Here is a 21,831-nt window from a genome sequence, read left to right on the forward strand (position 1 = left end):
ATAAGCAGACACTTTAAGGCTAAAATTAGGTTGAAACTCCTTAGTAAGTCACAGAAACTTGTTAAAGACAAGAAAGCTCTTAAGTTGTTTTCATAACTAAATATGTTTAAATTAAATATATGTATGTTGTGTACATGTTTGAATCAATTTAAATGAGTTTTTTATTTTTATTTATTTGTTTCATTTGCATTTTTATGTTTTGTTATTATTAATAAAAAATATTATTATATTATTTATAAAAATGTGACTTGTATTTAAAAAAAAATCTCAATGAAGCCGAAAAAAAAATAACATAAATAAATTAAAATAAACAAAATGAATGAGCCATAGTTTAAGTTAAAGTTCTGATTTCCGACAGCCCTGAAAGCACCGTTTCTCCAACGTCATCAGGTATCCCAGAAGCCTCCTCACCAGGAAGTGGTATGCCGGAGAGGTTTTGTTTTGACAATGATGGAGGAGGAAGAATTTGAATTTGCTGAGGATTTGGAGGCTATTTTGCATCTAACCCCCGAGGTGCAGCTAGCCATCGAACAGGTGCCGTGTGACCTCGTTACTACTGCGGCTTTTTAAACACTGTTGCTGCGCGTGCTAACAAACCAGCTGTTAGCAGGCTAACTGGATGTGACACTGCTGTATGACGACAGCTAGCTATGAAACGATGATTTTCCCACTTTATAAACAGCATTTAGCTTCTAGACAAGTGCGTGAGGTTGTTTAAATGTCGGTAAAATGTTAATATTATCTGGAAAATATGTGACGTTAGTGTACGAAGCTGTGTTTAACGTTACTCTTCGGTGAAAGTCGTCGTGAATGTCAGGATACGATTGTATCTGTAACGTTGGTGACAAACGGCTCATTTGACAGCGTGTATGTGCAGGTTGTCAGCAATGACCCGGCCAAAGTTATGACAGGAAACTGCTGAATAACGTTACAAAGCATCACCTGTTTGCATGTTGAAGTCACCCCAGTACACCATCATATATGCAGTGTAGCACCGTCAGCCATGACTTTGTGACCGACCGTCGTTTGTCTTCTGTATCCAAGGTTTTCCCCAGCCAGGACCCGCTGGACAGAGCAGACTTCAATGCTGTGGAGTACATCAACACACTGTTCCCCACAGAGCAGGTACAGTGATGTGACACAGGCTGCAGCCAGACTGATGTGCATTGTGCATATTGATATCTGCTTTAGTCTGGACCAGCTGATAGTCAACATATGACACAAGTGGACTGACAGTTTGTGTTTTTGGTCATCTGAGAAAATAAAAATAACTAGCTGTTTTTTCAGTTGACATTCTGACTCATCAGAGTAGGAAAAAAAGCAGGTGTCACCTACACTGATCAGCTGTAACATTAAAACCACTGACAAAGTAAGTGAATAATACTGATCATCTTGTTACAATATGATGTTCTGCATTCACGTGGATGCCACCTGACATGCACCCACCCAAGCACAGTTACAGACCAAGGACGCCCCCTCATGGCAGTGGAACTCCACAATGGCAGTAGCCCCACCACTGGGACAATGCATCATGCTACACTGCAACAAGTGCTCAGGAATGGCTCGAGGAACTTGACAAAGAGCCCAAAGTGTCCAACCAATCCCAATCTGGCTGATCATCTGTGGGACATGCTGATACCTCAGTTCACAACCCACAGGACTCAAAGGATTCTCCAACAACGCCCCCCACAGGAAATTTGAGAGGTCCTGTGTCCATGCCACGAAAGGTCGAAGCCAAGTTCAATCCAAGGAGGCCTGACCCTGGATCGGGGAACCTCCGGAGTAACAGCACGTCCCAAGAATGCTCGATCAGGTTGGGGTCTTGGGAATTTTGAGGCCACGTCGATACCTTGAGTTCTTTGTTACATTCCCTTGGCCATTCCTGAGCAGTGTATGCCATTTAGCATGACATGTTGTACTGCTGGGGTGAGGCACTGCCATCATGGAGAGCCATTGCCATGAGGGGGCATACTTGGTCTGCAGCTTTGTTTGGGTGGGGTGGAGCACGTCAGGTGGCATCCACATATATGCCAGGACCCAAGGTTTCCCAGCAGAACATTGCATTGTAACAAATTTGTAATAAATATGATGTTATTCACTTCACCTGCCAGTGATGTTAATGTTTTGGCTGATCGGTGTATATTGTAACATTAACAACGGTCCTGTTCTGTTCAGGTGACCCAGTAAGTCATGACAGTGTGACAGTGAGCCGGCAAGCACAATATCAGAGCCCCAAAACTGAAGCAGCTAAATTAAATTCAACCATCACTAATTTCATTACTTACATTTGTATGTTTCCTACTGTGACATATCAGAAAATCTTACATGAAAAAGTATCTGTATTGTGAATGCTAAATAACTGTGTTGCACTTTATCTTAAAACACTATACAGTATCATCCATATACTGTACATGTGTGTATACTCCATCTCCATGAGGGGTCACTGTAGACCTATGGTTAGTGCTAATATACATTGAATGGTTCCTATTAGTGTGCATGCATTTTCATCTAACTGGGTTTTGTGCGCAATAAATCAGTAGGTGAGGAGTTACACCTGCCCTGCATTTGACATGAAGATGTAATGGAATTGATCTGTATAATTTAAAGCGAACTAATCTGCTTGTTTCCGCAAACTTGCATTAAGTTATATAAAGTATGTATTTCTGTATAGAGGTGTTTTTTTTGTTCATGTAAAATACAGGATCAGCAAGAAAACACATAAAAGCAATACGTCACCCACAAAGGGACCATGTGTATATCAATTAGTCATGCTGCGTTGCCTTGAATTCATGAAGAAAATTTTGTTTACTTGCATGCCTCCATGGAAAGTGGCAAACATACTGATTTACTGATTGACTGGGGATGACTGGGTTTAACAACAACAAAACTATATCAAAACATCTGTTTACAAACTCTCACACAGCTTTGCAGTATAATCTAAGCCTCATTTATCCAGTCGGATGCTCAGGACTTTCCAAACACATGCATTTTTGCTGAAACCTCGCTATCTAAAACTGAACTGAAAGTGAAACTTTTCTGTGTTCTCTTCAAAGCCGGACACCAATACTAAGGTTTTATAGTTAAAATGCATGAGTTTGGGAAGCACTGAGCGTACGACTGGTTAGAAGAGGCTTGGATCATACTGCAGAGTTGTGTGAGAGTTTGTAAATGGATCTTTTGAAATAGTTTTGTGAAACATGGTCCCCAGTCAATTAATAAATCAGTTTGTTCGCTGTTTTCTGAGGAGGCCTGCAGAAAAACTAAATTTATTGAGGAATTCAAGGTAACACAGCAGTCGCCTCATGTTTTCCTGATTTCCCGTTTTTGCTTATCCCCTCAGTCTTTGGCTAACATTGACGATGTGGTAAACAAGATCCGTCTGAAGATCCGGTGAGTTTATGTCAATGACTTGGTAACACTCTTGTTTGTGTTTGTGTTGTACCCTGTTGTAACCTGACACATTGCCGTTTTGTGTCTAATATTATAGGCGCCTGGATGACAATATCAGGACGGTGGTCAGAGGCCAGACCAACGTGGGCCAGGATGGCAGACAGGTGAGTTGAGTTGCAGGTTATAGAGGGACGCACTGCAGTGGGTAGACAAACTTTATAGACTTTGATTTTTTTTTTTTGCAATGAATTTGATCGCTTTTCTGGCAGTATGACCAGAAAAAAAATAGTCCTTTGAGTTTAGTTATATTTTTCATCAGCTGTCAGACTTATAGACGTGCTTGGATGACGTCATTGTGTTATGGTGATAGTGGCAGAGCCAGAGCTGTTTGCTAAGGGTGATTGGTACATGTGTCGGTCCCAGATAGAGGGAAAATCAAGAAACACAGTATGCAGACCTTGCATGCCCTAATGGGGGATATGGGGGAGATTAACAACCACTGTTGCATGTTTTATACACACACCACCAGGTCTTTTTATCACTTGTGTTGTTCAAAACAGCATCACTCAGTCAGAATAGTGCCAGTTGTTGCTCCCAACCCAGAAAAACATGTTCTTCCCGCTCGCCCGCTCTTTCCTCTCTCCACACTGCTTCCATGGAAAAGGACAAGATGACTCAGAACCATTCCCACTGCTCAAACTCCTCTTTACGGAAAACACGTCTGGGAAATAGATTCCCGTATGTAAATACTTAGATTTCTTTTAAACCCAGTCTTTTGAGTCTTTGCCTTTTCTTGCGGGAGCATGATGGAAAAGAACAGCCTCTGCTGATTTAGTCCAGGTCCTCGCCCTGTCAAGGACTTGTGGCTTAAAGGGAATGTGACACCTGACTGGTGAGTCGTGTGTGTTCTGACCAGTTGACATGATTAGGTGTGCGTTGTCGTCAGGGTGTCTGGCCCGGTGGCCCCGTCTTCCCCAGTTAGCTACCGTTTGGTAGCGGAAACGCTCTAAATCCCCTCCAGACCAATAACATTATACAGTCACACACAATAATTTTAGTTTGTTTTTCCAACCCCACTGTGCCATTCCAACATTTCCAGAGGGAAAATCCTTTCAGCAGACGGAAAGATGGAGAGGTGTTCATTTCAAGATGGCGACTGAAACATAAAGACAGCAAGAGAACAAAACCAACAACATCAGCAATTTAGTCATTTCTGCTGTTGATTGAAGTCACTCGCTGAGCTAAATGCAATCCCCAGGTTGAAACCTAAGATGGTAACATTTATGGAGAAGGATGGAGAGAGTGAGATGGGAGGAGGGAGAAAGTGGAGGAGGTCTGGGGAATGATTTCTCTGGTGTGTTTTTTTTCCTGTAGGGAGTCGGGCAGTTATATGCTGCAGGACTGAGAGTGTGGAAATGTGATTCTCTCAGTGGTCAGACGCTGGCGTCTAATAGAGCAGATTTTGAGTGTGTCGATGGCTGTGCTAGTTGGCAGTGAAAATCTTTATGTTTCTTTCATATGGGTAAAAAAAAAAAAACCTGCTAATGTCTGTTGCATCACATTTAGACAGATGCATATGCACATTAGTGACAGTATGATTGACTGTCAGACATGGTATCTGGTGGCAGAGGGACAGATTCAAGTTATAATGATATGAATTCTGTCATTAAGCAGAAATTGAAATGTCTGCAGAAATGTCTGTGCTCGTATACAGCAGTCAGACTAACAGTCCAGACTAATCCCTTTAACCTGCATGATTTCATGTGGTTGAAATATCATGTTATGTTTCGATGTAATTTCCTACAGTGCTGAAGGTGAGGGCAGATTGTTGGACTCTCCTGACCAGTCTGGCTGTGATGGCCAGGGGGCAGAGCCAGACGTCGTAAACATTTGTGGCTCAGCCCAAACCCAGGGGGGTCAGGGGGCATGTTCCCTTTGGGAGATTTTTTTTTTTCCGTGTGCATTATTTTTCCAACCATTTAAGATAATTGAATGCCTAAAAAAAATCTGTACATCATATGGGGCGAAAGATAATAGTTGCCAAGAAAACAAAATCATCCTGTAGAGTAGGGGTGGGAGATATGGCCCTAAAATGATATCACGGTATTTCAGGGTATTTTTGCGATAACGATATTCTTGACGATTTGACAAATTAGTAAAAAAACAATTTATTATTAATTTAGGAAAACACAATTGCAACAAAATAAGTGATGTAGTTTTACAGTTTTCCTTCAAATATTCAGTAAAAACTAAAATGATCTCATTTCTTTAGTTCGTAAACAACAGCAGTAACTCAGAGTGAGATTCAGATTCTGTATACAGTATTAATAGATCAACAAAATAAAATGTACCACAAAGAGTGTGGAGAGGGAGAGATGCTGTTCTGCTGCCAGAGGAGCCACTGACTGAGTTCCCTCTGAGTGGTAACTTGCTAAAAGAGTCTGAGAAGTCAGGGGCTTTTCATAAAACATTCAGGGCGTCATAGGTAATTCCACACTACCGAAGCTGCTCCTCTTTTTGGAACCGCCATGGAGTCGGTAATAATTTCGCTTTCAGCCATGCTTCTTGTTGCCGTGGCTAACAGTAGGATGTCAGTATGTCAACAAGTCTAAATATTGCGAGTGTCATGATGTGAATTTTGCATAGGATATTAAAAACTATATTGGTATTATCGTGAACGAGATGACACACCTACTGTAGAGCCTACATCCTGTTTTGTATCCAGTAGTTCTCCAAAAGTCTTCATCATTCTGAAACTGTAACACAACAACTGTTTAGGATGACTCATTTTCACTCCTGCCAACTAAAAAGACAGAAAAAATTGTCTTAAACAGCATCACTAATAGGGAAGTAATAAACACTGGCTTCACTGATTTTCTAGTTCACTCAAAAAGACTGAGAGAAAATGAAACACAGTTTAAGTTATCCTAAAATCCTAAAACAATTGGGGCTTTTGAGAAAGCATGTGGGACTGGAGCCCCAGAAGCCACCTCCTGCTCCACCACTGGTAGAATCCAATATGGTGATGTTCACAACTCTACTCACATACACACAAGATATCTGTATCTGGTTGTAATCTGCTAGCGAAGAGTTTCCTACCGCACACGATGTTGCACGATGTTCCAGCCCGCCTGTTGTGAGGGTGATGTGAATACCGCATGCACACCTGCTCCGTAGTCAGCTCAGTATCACAGCACTAATGACGGGTTGTTAAGCATTTATTCTTCTTTCTTTTTATTAGAATAAAGGGCGTAAATGCAGTTTGGATGGCATCTATAAGTTGATGTCTGTGTTGAAGAATCTCATCAGTGAGACCAAACATTTGTTACTAGTTACGCCTTTCACATTAAGTTGCACACACATGCACACACTCATAGTGAGACTGTGCTTGCTTGCTGCTTGCATGGTCTGCAACCTGGCATTTGTGTTTGTCTTTCTGTGTGTGCGTGTGTGTGCAGTCTTGTCCACTTTGGTATAGAGAGGGCTGCATTAGAAGATAGTGTCGGGTGGTATAGAAACAGCATTAATGTAAATATTTAAGGTTAACTCATAAAAGGCTGTCCACAGTTTGTTTAAGCTTCCCTGCTTTCATCCTCTCAGAGCTCTGTTTAAAACTTTCTTTTTTCTGTCTTCTAATTTATAGTGTTTTAACTTTATGTTTTCTGCATTTGTATTTCTTAAAATCAGGGTCGCTCTCTGCAGAGTCTTTTAGCTTGTACTTCATTTATGTGTGGTGACTTAATAAGTATATCCCATTAAATCTGACTACAACATTGACTGTGCCAAAACGTTGTATTGCTTTTTGAAAGGAAAATTAGACAATCGAGGCGATGCGCAGCAGCAGCAGCAGCATCATAGTGTATTGCTATTTATAATGTGCATTGTGAAGTCGTGCTTTGGGTATTATTTACTGTCAGGTTTAATTATGACAAACCAATTGTGTTAGCGTTTGGAGTGATTCCATACAAAGCATTTCATCAGATTCTTTTCTCTGTTAAGTGAAACACTCTTCCCTATAAACTGTCTCCCTAAAATGTTTACATGAGGCATTGTGCTCAGGCAGTGATCCAACTGTTAAAATGATCCTGTTTGGTTGATCAGATTTATTGTATTTGGCGTTAAACTCAGAAGTAGCATTTAATATTCCCCGTACTTCAGAAAGCTACACTGATGTCTGTCAGAGGGAGCAGTGAAGTGCACCCAAGCCCCTTTTTTAAACTTCCTTTGTGTGCCTTGGAACCTGTGCTGCTTATTGCACGTTAGGGATGCACTGGTGTGCATGTTTGCCTGTGCGTGTTTGTGTGAGAGCAGATAACATCTCGGGCATGGAGGCGCCTGCTGGGCAGTGGTCTCTCTCTGCTTTCCTCAAGGCTAAATACAGGAAATGAGCGCTAGGAAGCCGGCCAGATAGACTCAGCTGATTTGCAGCCTTGGAGGTTCTGGCCTCTTCTGCGTGCACTTTGTTTGCTCAAGAACTCCTCCAGGGAGCCTCTTTAAAAATTCAGTGGCCCTCCCTTCCTCCACACCTTTAGATCAAAGAGTAATCACATAACCTGCCTGCAGTTCTCCAATTCATTTATCCAATCATCCGACAACCATAGAGTTGTTTGAATCATAACAAGAAAGAAGGATGTGTGCGAGCCAGTCAGCTTTTGTTCGTCTTGATTAAAGAAGAGTTCCTCTCTGTCCAGCCTCTGCAGCAGACTGTCGCAACCTAAAGTCATATAACACACAGCAGATGAAGTTTTATCTTAGTTTAAGCGCATTCGTGTTAAAAATCCCTGTGCAGGTTTCATTAGGCCCCTCACAATAATTATGTCATCAACATATCGAAGTTAGCAAAACTAGGGCTGTAGCAGTGAAGGACTTTCCCTTGTGGTGATGAAGGGTGGCTCAACGTTGCAAAATGTGGTATTATCGCTATTATTAGTTATATTGCTGCTTTTTTAATGACAGATGACACAGTTTTAAAAGAAATTAAATACTTGTTCACCGTTAAATGCATAACACAGAAGGGCAGTGAGGCACGATAAGAGCACAGCTTTCTTTTTGCGAAAAAAGCTTTGGTTCCTATGATACAGAATATCCACGGAAGTAAAAATGTCAGCACAAGGTGGAGTACTTGCTCGGCATGAAGGGAGGGCTGAAGCACGTAGGGACCTGCCAGTCAGTGTTGGTTCAGTATTAATTTCTCCTCCACCGTTGGTATTGTTCAGCGATGTGACGAACTTTGTAGTATTTGTCCCGCCCCTCTACCACTGTGATTAGACAGCTGGGTGAAAAAGTGGCAAGCAACTGTAGCATCTTACCCAAAGTTTTTCATTTCTCAATGACCAGACAAAAATGTTAATACTTAAGCTTCTATGAAAAAAAAAGAAACATGACCATAGTGGTTGTGGCAGTTGCTTGCCATCCCATGTGGATGGCTTGTTAATAGCGTGGTATTGCAATATTGCGGTTATTGCGACAACCTTAAGCAAAAATGATTGAGGTCGTGTCTTTAAATAGAAGAATATCTACATGCATCTGTGTTTACATAAGAATGTCATGAACATTTTAGCTGACATGGCACCACATGAAACAGCAGGGTTTTCCCTGACATTATAAGACGTGGAGCCGCAAAAAACTGCTGAAACATGGTTTGCTGTCACTTTTAAAGGGTGTACTTGCATTATTATGTCATTATATTATTACTATATCAGTAGCATGAAATGCTCCAAAAGACTACTTCACTGACAAAATGACCATTTGTATTTCAATTACTAATTGTGTGTTACGTTGGATTTGGGAAGAAAACTTTTCTTGCATGCCTCTACGGTGGATTGTGGAATTCAAAAAAGTTTAACATTCTTCGGGAATTTGTGTGAAAGGAGGCCCGCACCGAGTCTGTTTTTTTCCAGTTGTATGCACAGTACTTCCCAAACACATTTTCACTAAAACATTATGATTTAAAACACTTTGGCTAAATGAGTAGCTTGCCTGAGCACGCGTGTGCGTATGAGGATTGCTTGAGCAGGCACGCTGCTTGGCTTTGCATGATACTGTTTGTACCAACATGCTTTAAATCATAATGTTTTGGCAAACATGCATGTGCTTGGGGAGCACCAACCATACAACTGGATAAATGAGACTTTGGTTATACTGCAGGAGTTGTGTGAGAGTTTTTAAAAAGATGTTTTGATATAGTTTTGCTGTTGTGAAATGTGGACCCTATTTACTTCAGTTCATGAAGAATGGTGGCCTTTTTTTGGATTCTCCGTTCACTGTGAAGGCATGCGTTAAAAAGGAAGTTTTCTTTACACATTCAACGTAACACAGGTTGAGTACCTGATATACAGATGGTAATTTTGCAGCTGAAGTATTCCTTTAAAATCACGATAAAATTGTTTCCGCAATTATTCCTGCGACAATATATCGTCCAATAAAAGTAGTTATTGTGACAGACCTACTGGTCATATCGTGTCGTCCTGACTTTAACTGTGTGTCCACCATACTGTCACCATGTGCTGGTCTTTGGCTTCACTCAGGAAGGAAAATGAATCCTCTGCTGTCAGTGCAAGCTGTGTTTATGTTTGTGTGTGTGTGCGTGTGCACAGTTTTTGTGTGTTTGCTCACTCCGTGTTTCTTAGAGGTGCTTGTAAAAGTGGTAAATTCCTTGCACAGCTGGTGCCGGCTGTTAGCATTCCTTTAGTGCGTGTGTGTGTGAATCTGAGGAGAGTCAAAGTTGTGTCACAGCATCGGGCCAAGTGAAGCCAATTACCTTGGCATCAGATGTCGGAGCACAATCTCTGTTTAGGACCATCAAAGAACAGCTGCCATGTCAGATGATGGGGAAATATTAGAATAGCACGTTAACTATCTTACGATTGTAACTGTCTAATGTTATCTAATCCGGTCTGGCTTTATAGGCTGTTAAAACTGCTAATAATCTCTTTAGCCTTTATAGTGACAGCCTTTATGCGGAGATTAGCCTTATGGCTCGTGTGTCGAACTAAGACCTATCAATGTCAGATATCTAGATAGCTCGCCAATTAGACGACCAATTAGTCTGTTTTCCAGAACTGGGAACAGGCATAAGCAGGATATTTTTTCACATGGACCAAAGCCAGTGGTGAGTGTGGACAAGGAAATATCCCTGGAAATTTGACCCAGACTGGCACACCACAACTGAGGCACAGTTATTCCACACACCGCCCTGCTTCTCACAACAAAGTATTACTAGTGTAGCATATTTTTTTCTAAAGGAAATTTAAAGGGAAGTAGATTTTTTTATTTTATGGGATGATACATTTTGATTAAAAGCAGAGTAAGAAACAAATCAATTTACCATCAGCTGCTCACAGAGTTTCCATGTTCTCTGTCCATGAATTTGGGGATAAAAGGAAATCCAGACTGTCCCTTTCATTTAATTTTGGATATTTGAAACAGACACCAGAAGGCAGATTTATGTGCATTTGTTCGGTTGACTCATTTACAATTAATGGACACTGCAGACCAGTGCAGTCTGCCAGCTTAGTGTATTAAGGAACAGAGAGAAAGCTAATTTGTAAGAGATGAAGATGTAAGACGAATGTATCCAAAGCCACAAATGTATTAGAGCTACAACGAATTATAAATTAATCATCAGTTGGCAACTATTAAATTATCACCAGCTAATTTGATGATTTTTTCAGAAAAATAAGTCAATATTCTTTGATTTCAGCTCCTTAAATGTGAATATTTTTTGGTTTCTTTACTCCTCCATGATAGTCAATTGAATATTGTGGGGTTGTGGACAAATCAAGATATTTGAGGCCATCATCTGTGGCTTTGTCAAACACTTGTTGACATTTTTCACCATTTTCTGATCAAAGAACATCGATTAATTAAGAACATAATCGTCAACGATAAACATACTTGTTCATTGAAGCCCTAAACTGTATTGCATCTCATGTGGAAGCAGCAAACAGCTGAAGACTTCTTCACCCTTCTTGTGTCTGTTCTGTCTGACTCCCCACTGCTCCACTGATCGACCAGCCAACAGATAGAAAACTCTGTAGCTGTCTACTCAGTCAAACTGAGTATGTGCGAGTAAACTGAGTGAGGAGTTTCTCATCCCTTTGCTCCTGTCAAGGTTATGTTGCATCTGAAGGTTTCCATTTTTATCCACTTGTTTCTGCTTCAGGTGTTATTCTGACATGATTAGTGATGGACTGAGATGGACTTTGGTGTTCAAACTTCTTGAGTCCAAAATTTGAGTCCATTCAAACCACTTTTGTCAAACACTTTGTCAGTGATTTTTTTTTTTACACAGCGTGTCTTCTCTGTATGTCTCATATTGCTCTTTTTATTTTGGGCAGGCTTTGGAAGAAGCCCAGATCGCCATCCAGCAGCTCTTTGGCAAAATCAAAGACATTAAGGACAAGGCGGAGAAGTCTGAACAAATGGTATGCTCACAAATACACACACAAACACGCGTAAAAATACAAAGGTGGCTTGTTGAAGCTTATCAGAGACATGAACCTGGATCAGGAGAGATACACTCTGTATTCTCCTGTTACAGTAGACAACAGTGGGGAGGGTTATTTAAAGTCAGAGTAATGCACCTTCCATGTGTCTGTCTGTTACACGTGTGTGTGACAGAGGAAGGCCAATAGGCTGGGTGCGTAGACAAAGGATGGGGGGGGGGGTGTAGGCAGGCAGAACCTCCCTCAAGAGGCATGTAGATGCAATTATTCCTCAAACCAGTGGGTGTGTCGTTCATCTTGCTATATTTTTCTTTGTCCTATCGGCCCATCCAGCAAACCATTTCGATGTATTTGCCTTCTTTTACTTCCTCCTTTTTTCCATGCTATATGACCGACCTGTCTGACTTGTTCCTCTTCCTGCGCAGGTCAAGGAGATTACAAGGGACATAAAGCAGCTGGACCATGCCAAGCGCCACCTAACGACATCCATCACCACCCTCAACCACCTGCACATGTTGGCCGGGGGTGTTGACTCTTTAGAGTGGGTACAATCACATTTCACAGATCAGTGCAAAAGATGTTCACAATTTATCCTCAAAGCTCATTTGACCAAAATAAATCTTAAAGGATTGTTCAGTGGTGCTGTAGTTGTGATATGCATGCTTAATGTTTGGGTTAGTTGCTGCCAGTTACAACGCAGGTCTTGTGTCAAGCCTTATATAACCCACACACTGTCAGCTTAATGATTATTTTGTTGCCGTTTTCATGTAGGCTGACAAAATAAAAAAACCTTGGGGTTAAAGCTGCTAATGTATCCTGATGTAACTGCAAAACAATACGAAAATCCCTTAAAATTTCACCCTAAAGATGGATGGAAAGAAAAACATACTGTGCCATCCCTACAAGAGGCTTAATCATTTTTATCTCTTGTATCCATATCCTTCTGTATTTCTTTTTTAAGAAGAGTGGGTGGTTTTCTCACCTTTATTTTGTTAGGAATGAATCGACACTGGTGAGAAATATACAGCTAGATTGATGCCCGTATGTTAAGGATACACTTGTTTACAGAGGTGCATGGCATTAATCACTTGGCAAACGTAGCGTAGAGCATGTAAAGGTACATATTGTCTTTAGATAATAATAGAAATTACTCATATGTGTATTGTGTTTCAGAGCCATGACCAGAAAAAGGCAGTACGGTGAGGTTGCTAACCTTCTGCAGGGAGTGGTCAACGTGCTGGAGCATTTCCACAAGTACATGGGCATACCCCAGATCAGACAACTCTCTGAGAGGTAACTAACATGCACACTAACACACTTTGACAGCTTATATGTTTGCATAAGGCTATTTCTTTACATATTTTCCTCAGGTACACTTTCTATGGGTGTATCAGCTGCATTGCTGCATCTCTTTAATGCTTTGGGGTTTAATGCCTTGCTCAAGCTCACTTGGGCTGCTGGGTAATCTGGAAGAGCAGCTCATTTCCAGTAGCCAGTTTCGAGCTCGATTTTTGCTTACAGCTGAAATGTTCCATAGCTCGTCAGCTGAACTGTTGAAAAGTGGTTACAGTATTCGGCCGGAGGTATGCTGCATATTACATCCTGTTTATGCAGATACTCACACACATACATGCACAACACACACAGGAACACACAGGAAGGAAACTTGCTGAATAGGGCGCTATTATGCCAAAATTTCTTCCATTGTGAGAGATAAGGGGCGTAGATTTTCTGAGGGTTGTTTGCGTCTCCATGTATGTGATTCCACTCGTGTGGAAGATGCATTTAGTACATTTCGGACTTGAGATTGTTGTTCGTGCTTGCAACATGTCCATCAGTCTAACAGTGTAACATTTAATAAAAACTACATGTAGGAATGTTTGTTTGCTCTGGAGTCTGTGCTCAAGCACTCACACAAAGATTTACACACACACAGAGACACACACAGAACAAAATGCATTGTTACGCTGTTGTTTCCCACAGTCCTGACTGATTAAATTTCCATTTTTACTCTAATTTTCCAAGAACATTAGAATCAATTTGGGACACATTGGCCAAGTTGATGTTCGAGTTCAAAGCAGTGCTGATCCCCAAAAACAAAAAAAGGATGACCTTCTGTTCTGTTTTGACTGAGGTGTGGCAGACCGTGTTCATACCAAATAACAGCTGCGTGGAAGAAATGACTCTGCCGGAGAAACAGATGATAGGAGAGGGAAACGGGAGACACGAAGACGAGGCAGACAGCTGGCTGCAAACAGTTAATAGAAAGTATATAGAGAGTAAGCAATAGAAAGTCCTCTCTGTGAGAAATGTGGGCAGAGTAACACACCAGCCACCAAAATCCTACACATAGCAGAACGTAAACAGGGGACAGGAGATATAGAGGCAGGATGAAGGATCACAGAATTACAGCCACAGGGGAAAAAGTAGCTAAAGGATTTTTGGAGCAGTTTCATTTGTCATTGTAACCTATACAGTCAAACCATTTTTGTAGAGTTAAAGATGCTGTCTGTATCTGTGGAAAAAGATGATCTTATTCATCAAATACCGACACCTTGGATTGGTAGTTGGTCCAAAACACCAACCCAAAATATCAGTACTTGACAACCTGGGACTGAGACTCAACAATCAACTATCTTTTTCCAGAGTTACCCACAGCACCTTTAATTTAACAATAGCAAAAACAATAACAATTCAAACAGCAAAAAAGACCTACTTTAAATCTTTCTTGTTTTTTTTTTCTTGTCTTTTTTTTTTTAGAGAGAAGACTTAGGTAAAACATTTCTGTCAATTATAAAATTAAATAAAATATACAAATAAATAAAAAGAAATAATTCTATTAATTTATATGTAGGTGATAGTGAAGACTATATTTAGGAGATGTTTATTGAGACAGTGCCGTGTTTAAAAATATAAGGCGAAAACAAATAAAGCAAATAAATTAGCTAAATTCATATTTTAGTAGTGACAACTACAGAGGATATTTTCAGGTTAAAGAGAAATGCACATTTCAGCTTTAAACAAATGTGAAAATTCTACAGGATTAGTCTGAATGCATATTAGAGCCTCTTTTGATATTTCTCTACTCTTGCCTTTATGTCTTTAATTCAGTGAAAGATACCGACCTTCTGTCCTGACAGTAGTTTGAGCTGTGGCTAAATGGGGTCAGTGCAGCTGTCACCTTTAAACAGGATCAACGCTGATTATTTTTAAAAGGCTTGATTCTTGCCATCGCTTACTTTCCTAACTGTCTCTGTCTGGCAGGGAGACCAAATGTCTGGCTGTGTCCCACCATTGTATGTAAACAATGTGTATGCACATAAATGACTGGACAAAATGCAGCCACAGGCTCGACACAGTCAGACCTGCTGCTGACAGATTGGTGTCTGGTATCAGCTTATCACAGTGTGAGATACAGCTGAAACAGGAGCTGGAGAGTGTGTGTGTGTGTGTGTGTGTGTGTGTGTGTGTGTGTGTGTGATTAGATTTCTCATACTCAGACAGAAGCTGACCAGACAGAGGTGGATAGTTCGATATTTAGTCCACAGCGGGTGCTTGAAATGAAGGCTACCAGTTCAGTTGGCATCCATCTGTGACACAATCTCTCCACCCACTCCTGTTTATTCTGGACGATTGTCATGGCTTTGGGTGCTGTCCTTGGTTAACCTGGCCTGAATGCATTCAGACCAATACAGAGGACTGGACAGGCTCAAATTGTCTTAAAGGGGAAGTACACCCATTTATAAAATTCATACATGTTATTCTCATGGTCTAAGACAGTCTAAAATTATTAGTAAACATGAAATACTCTCCCAAATCCAAAACTTAGAGTGCTAAAACTCACATTTATGATGTCATAGGGTATAAAGTCTGGAGGTGCTCCATAGACAATGAATTCTGGAAAGATGTTTTAGGTGACTCTGGGGAATGTTCCGAATATTTGGGTACATTTTCTGTTTTATAACTGAGAGCACTTCAAAATCAGGCTCCCATTCATTGTCTATCGAGCAGCTCCTGACTTCACACCTGATGACATCACAAGTTTGAGACTTACTTCTCTGGTTTCTGGCTTTGAGAGAGAGTAGCTCATGTTCACAAATATTGATTGAACTTTCCAAGGCCATGGGAATAACACTGGAATCCTTAGTTTAGGTGGTCTCTTCCCCTTTGAATATAACCCCATTATATAAACACTTCTCTACCAGGTTTGGAGTTTTCGTAATATTTTACAATAGCAATTTTTGTGATGTGTGTGCTATGACACTTCAGCTACATCACTGGTCTTGAGGTTTTCCAGGTACTAACTTGTAAATAGTGTATTTCTCTGTGGTCCTTGGACAATAATAAAACTAGGTATCTTTAAACTGGCTGTTAGCCATAAAAAGTGTTTGCCAGAGTGACTACAGAGCTAGAATTTTCAAGCTTTAAAGGAGGCTAAAATCTGAAGGCTTCCACGTGAAAGTGCCACTGTTGTTTGAATGAGGAAACAATAAATAATAGATTCGTAATTAATCATTGGTTTTTGTCCTTTCCAGAGTAAAGGCAGCACAGAGTGAGTTGGGGACTCAGATCCTTGCAGATTTTGAAGAATCCTTTCCCTCTCAAGGTTCCAAGGTGAATATATTTTTCAGAAAAAAAATCTCAGATCACCTCTGTTTAAACAATGTTCTTGTCTCGTTCCCACCTGTACAAAACTTAAACTTTTATGTCAATATCGATTCAGAGACCAGGTGGTCCTAGCAATGTGCTGAGAGATGCCTGCCTGGTGGCCAACGTGCTGGATCCACGCATCAAACAGGAGATCATCAAAAAGTTCATCAGGCAGCACCTATCAGAGTACCTGGTGTTATTCCAGGAAAACCAAGATGTGAGTAAGAATTTTAATTTCATAATGTGTGATATCATATTAAATTGTAGTAAATACCTAATTTAAAAAGGGTGGTGTTTAGGTATGAATGAAAAAGTATCATACCCTGTTGCTCAGGTTGCATGGCTAGACAAGATCGATCGGCGCTATGCCTGGATCAAACGGCAGCTGGTGGACTATGAGGAGAAGTATGGGCGCATGTTTCCTGAGGAGTGGTGCATGACGGAGCGTATTGCTGTGGAGTTCTGCCACATCACCAGGTAAACACACACCACAACATTTAGCATAAAAACCCATCAAGGACCAAGCATTACAAATGATCTTAGACTATGAGGTTTATGGTTTGTGGCTTTACCCTATTCAGTGAATATTTTATGCTGCGTTTTGTCCCCCAAGAAAATAAAATAAATTAAATGTAATTAAATTCAAAAGGCAGAAATTGAGAAATTGGTTGTGGGACTTTTCTGCATCATGAAATGAACCACACTGGTGTGGCGTGCCTGACGTGACTCTGTGATTTGGCTTTCGGTGCTGTTGACGTAGGTGGCCTACATGAGCAGTGACCTAGTGTCCACACTTCTCAGTCTTTTCCCCTCAGCTACATGAGGGAAGAAAAAGTGGGCACTGTTTGTGTGTTACTCCCGCGCTGCAGCTGACAATAAAAAAACATCTGGCAAAAATCAAAGAAGTAGCATTTGAGAAAAGCCTGACAAGACATGTTTTTGCTAAAAGGACAATTATGTAACAATTATTCACTAAGACAGATTATTGGACACATTTTGGGATGTAAAAGCAAAGAAATTAGAGGTAATACACTCAAACTGATGCTACGTCTGTTTTTTTCTTGTGTGTTTGTAAGGGTGGAGCTCGCCAAAGTCATGCGTACACGGGCTAAGGAGATTGAAGTGAAGCTGCTTCTGTTTGCTATTCAGAGGACCACAAACTTCGAGGGACTTCTGGCCAAACGCTTCACAGGATGCACCTTGACCGACACACCCGGAGTAAGAACAGCATACACAGACAAACAAAACATACGTGTCTATTGACTGTTTACTCCAGCTGCTTCAACTTATTCAAGCTGAACACAGAAAATTCAATCAGCTATTGTAATTGGTGCAGTGGTAAGCATTGTTGCCTCACAGCAAGAGGACTCCTTGTTCGAACCCAGAGTGGGGGAGCCCTTAGGTGCGGAGTTTGCATGTTCTCCCTGTGTCAGTGTGGGTTTTCTCCAGGTACTCCAGCTTCCTCCCACAGTCCAAAGACATGCAGGTTAACTGGTGACTCTAAATTGTCCATAGGTGTGAATGTGAGTGTGAATGGTTGTCTGTCTCTATGTGTCAGCCCTGTGATAGTCTGGTGACCTGTTCAGGGTGTACCCTGCCTCTCGCCCAGTGTCAGCTGGGATAGGCTCCAGTCTGTATGTGTATACACTTTTCTCCAACGAGACCATACCACCTGTTGAAATCATGGATGTATAAAGAGAACTGGATACAACGTTGAAAGTGCAGCTTCATTTATTCCTATGAAAGTTGCTCAGTGGCGCATAAAGCCCAAAAAGCTTAATATCTGCAGCATGAAATTACCAGATTTTCTACACTGTAGTGGCCCTTAGAGCAAGTGGAGTAGAGAATTATGGCGGCTGCTCAGCCAGGCTCAGCCGAGCGGCTAACTTCCTGTGTAACTAACATGAATGGGCATAAAATGATTTAGTCATTCAACTTCTCTGGTCTTTCCAAATGTTATCAGGCTGAATGGATCAATCCCTGATGCAGCAAGTCAAAACAAGTCAGTTCAAGGGCATTGTGATGTTCAAAAAATTGTATCTACTGATTTATATATATCTCTTTCCCAGTGTAAGTCTATAGGAAAAAGTTTTTGGGCCCCACTGTTTCAAGTATTGGACCCTGATATCGTGATTCCATGTTTGGCTACTCTGTAAAACTGGCTTTAAAGCCCGGCACTGTTCCTTGGGGCTTGGCTGAAATACTTTTAGTGTTGTGTTAGCAGAATGGCAGCGTGCAGATTGGTCCTATTAAGGCAAAAATATTGGCAAAATATCTTTTGTTTGTACCATAATTACAATCATATTTTGTTGTGTTCCTCACTCACACACACACGAACAGCATTCTTTGTGCCACAGCCTGAAATAACCTCTTAATCCAGGTCATGTTGGCGTGTGGAGGTGGAAGCGATACACAGAGAATGGAAGGATTCTGATTATTATTTTGTTGGGGGCACAACTAGGCCAAGCTTGTTCAGAACTGATAATATTTGGGCTCGTCAGAGGCCCTTTGTCCTCAGCTCAGTTTACACTCACGCCTGTTGGGTTCTGTAATTTAATCAGGGATTTGGTTGAGTGGAATTTTATAATTGGAGGTGCAGTTTTACCAAAGTCTCTCATGAAATGTTCTACATAAACACTGCCGAAAGTGCTGAAACCTGGATTGTATTTAAAAGAGTTTTTGATGATTACAGAAACTGTTCGCATGGAATTTCGTAGTGGCATTCAGACCTCTAATGATGCTCTAACAGCTGAGCAACAGAAACAAGACTCGTGTTTTATCTGTGCTTTTATAGCAGAAGAGGCCAGAGAGCCCTCTGGACCCAACTAACCCCTTCCTGGAGGATGAGGCAGGTGAGGATGTGGGCACAGATAAGGACGAGGACCTGGCTAAGGTGAGTTGACCTGGAATGACCCCAGATGACCTGTTCTGTAACATGAAGGGACATTCAGATGTTGTTTCCCCTGATGTGGAGCTGTCTGTAGGTCAAATAGATTTTCTTTTGGATTTCTTTCTAAAGCTCTGACTGCCTTTTTTTGTGGCAGGTTGAGCAGTGGTGTAGCAGCCTGATTTAAATACTCTCCCATGTACTACCTCCACTTACCACCATGTGCTTATGTGGCAATAGTTTGAACACAAGAATCTTATCTGATAGACTCTTACTCTTGGCTGAAGGATGTTAGGTACACCTAGGTCAAACTGCTCCACTCCAATAAAACAATATAACAGCCCTGAGGGCTGAACAATGAGGTTAGAAATACAGAGGAAACAGCTTCAATTGATCTGGGGTCTCATTTAAAAACATTGCATACGCACAAAACGAGGCCTGAAACAAGTGTACATCACTTCCCATGGAAAAGTTATGATCTACGAAGACAGACTTTATGGGACAAACTTTGACCCATGCTCACAGACATTCTGGAGACAGGAAATTGGCGAAACAGAGGATGAGGTGGAAGCCTGATTGTAGAAACTGTTGAATATTTTTTGGCGCACGCCATTTTAGGCTTTTTTAGTAGCTATATATATACAAGCTAAGATGTATTACAAAGGAATCTATAATAACAATAATGTAGATGTTGGTTGTCGTGATGGTAGTAGGTTGTTCCAGTGAGATGGTCCTGTGTATTTCAGTGAATTTTGATTAAGGGAAGTTCGACAGTACAGAAGACAAAAGTCCTTAGATTGTCTTGTGGAATATGAGTGAAAATCTTTGAGTGTTGCCATTTGTATATTTATTACATGAATATAAAGTAATGCAATGGACAGCTCTGCTATTTACTTCATTTTCTTGACTGTTGGAATACACAGTACAGCTGCTTCATTTCCTGGGCATTATGTGACCGGGCATTTTTCAATCCACTTGACGAGAATGGCTCACAGGTTGCTTCCCCCTGTGCACATTCATTTTCTATCTCATCACTGGCAATAATGACTGTCAGGTATAAGCTTTGAGGAGACAAATTTTGTCAGTGAGAGAAAATGACTTTCTTTTTCCTTCATCATTTCAGTGTTAACACATCACCAGTCTCAGGTAGCCAGCCAAAAGCAGATGGGTAATAGAAAGAGAATTACCATAGTTTAAAAAAAATTCATATGTTATTATGTATGAAAAGACCAAAAATGATCAATGTAAGCAGACTACTTGATTACCATGAGCAAATTAATTAGACAGCTTTTGTACAGGAATAATTCTGTCTAAAGCTTTTTGAGCCATATGAACAGTTGATCATTTTAACTAGGGATGCTCCGACATGGATTTTTTCAGCTGATACTGATAATCGTCAATTACCTGCTTGCCATGGCCGATAACTGATATGATAACCGATAATTTCGCATTTTTGTGTTTTAAAGAGTAGTGTGTAACCTCTAGTTTATGTATACCTGGGGGTAAGAATGGCCTACTCCATAATCCTGACCTAACCAAATGAACCTGACATCTCTTCCATACCTGCCAACATTAGGTCTACTTTCAACACCCCTGCCCCCATATCACCCTACACTACAGATGAATCTAATAAATACAAGGATGTGAAAGTAAAATTACTTTTAATCTGTATTAACTAATGGTTGACGATAAGAGAGAGGGAAATTATGAAACACACCCAGGCACCGTCTCACCATCCCACGATAGACTAGCCTACAACTACCAAGGAGAATAGTGCTGCACTTTTGATTCACCTCACACATTGAAACACAACTCGGACAAACAAGTAGCTATGTCTCACTCACACACAGCCAGAGAGGTAATGATAGAAATAATCGCTAACTGTAGCATCACATGGCTAGCGGTTATTTATAAGTTTAACAACAGAGTCAAACTTTTTAAAAGCTTGGTGCGGGATGTGAGCCGCTGCTGCTAATTAGCTTGTGCTAACACTCTGGAGACAGTCCTCCAGCGCTGTGTCTAACCTGTTCAGCGGTCAGAGATCAGACCCTTGGCGTTATCCTGTTGTCTTCCTCTGGAACTGTGAAAGACGGCTACACCGCGACATGTTTTGCTCAGACGAAAGCAGTCTGGCTTTGTATCATCAGCGCTATTTATCGGCTATAATTTTAATTATCTTAATAATGCATAATAAGTAAAATGTCCCTTTATCGGCCAATAATTTATCGGACCGATATATAATGTGCATCCTTTATTGTAAACATGATCACTATAAGCAGTATACACTGTACTCTCTCAGTGTAAAACAACATGGTTCAACAGCACCACAAACTGCAGCTTCCAGATGATCAAAGTTGAATCAACACCTCTTTAAAAGTTTCAACAAAAAAATAACATTCATGAAAGTAAGATTTTAGTGCAGGACTGGTGTATTGGACTGCATAAGTTTTAGTGAGG

The 21,831-nt window shown here is 40.8% G+C and overlaps 1 protein-coding gene across 2 annotated transcripts in view; it reads left to right on the plus strand.

Annotated features, from left to right (window-relative positions):
• The first annotated feature begins 402 nt into the window (after positions 1-402).
• Positions 403-21,831, plus strand: part of vps53 (VPS53 subunit of GARP complex) — a 34,897-nt gene continuing 13,468 nt past the window's right edge. Inside the window, exons 1-12 of one of the 2 annotated variants that reach the window (XM_050075023.1) lie at positions 403-534; positions 1,045-1,125; positions 3,341-3,390; positions 3,488-3,554; positions 11,730-11,816; positions 12,263-12,378; positions 13,011-13,130; positions 16,373-16,451; positions 16,561-16,704; positions 16,822-16,964; positions 17,564-17,705; positions 19,282-19,380. In XM_050075023.1, coding sequence (XP_049930980.1) covers positions 448-534; positions 1,045-1,125; positions 3,341-3,390; positions 3,488-3,554; positions 11,730-11,816; positions 12,263-12,378; positions 13,011-13,130; positions 16,373-16,451; positions 16,561-16,704; positions 16,822-16,964; positions 17,564-17,705; positions 19,282-19,380 — 1,215 coding nt within the window. In that variant the 5' untranslated portion in view covers positions 403-447. The remainder of the gene's footprint in view (positions 535-1,044; positions 1,126-3,340; positions 3,391-3,487; positions 3,555-11,729; positions 11,817-12,262; positions 12,379-13,010; positions 13,131-16,372; positions 16,452-16,560; positions 16,705-16,821; positions 16,965-17,563; positions 17,706-19,281; positions 19,381-21,831) is intronic. The other variant, XM_050075034.1, reaches the window with a different exon arrangement.

The sequence above is a fragment of the Epinephelus moara genome, chromosome 2 (assembly GCF_006386435.1).
Source record: "Epinephelus moara isolate mb chromosome 2, YSFRI_EMoa_1.0, whole genome shotgun sequence".
NCBI lineage: Eukaryota > Metazoa > Chordata > Actinopteri > Perciformes > Serranidae > Epinephelus > Epinephelus moara.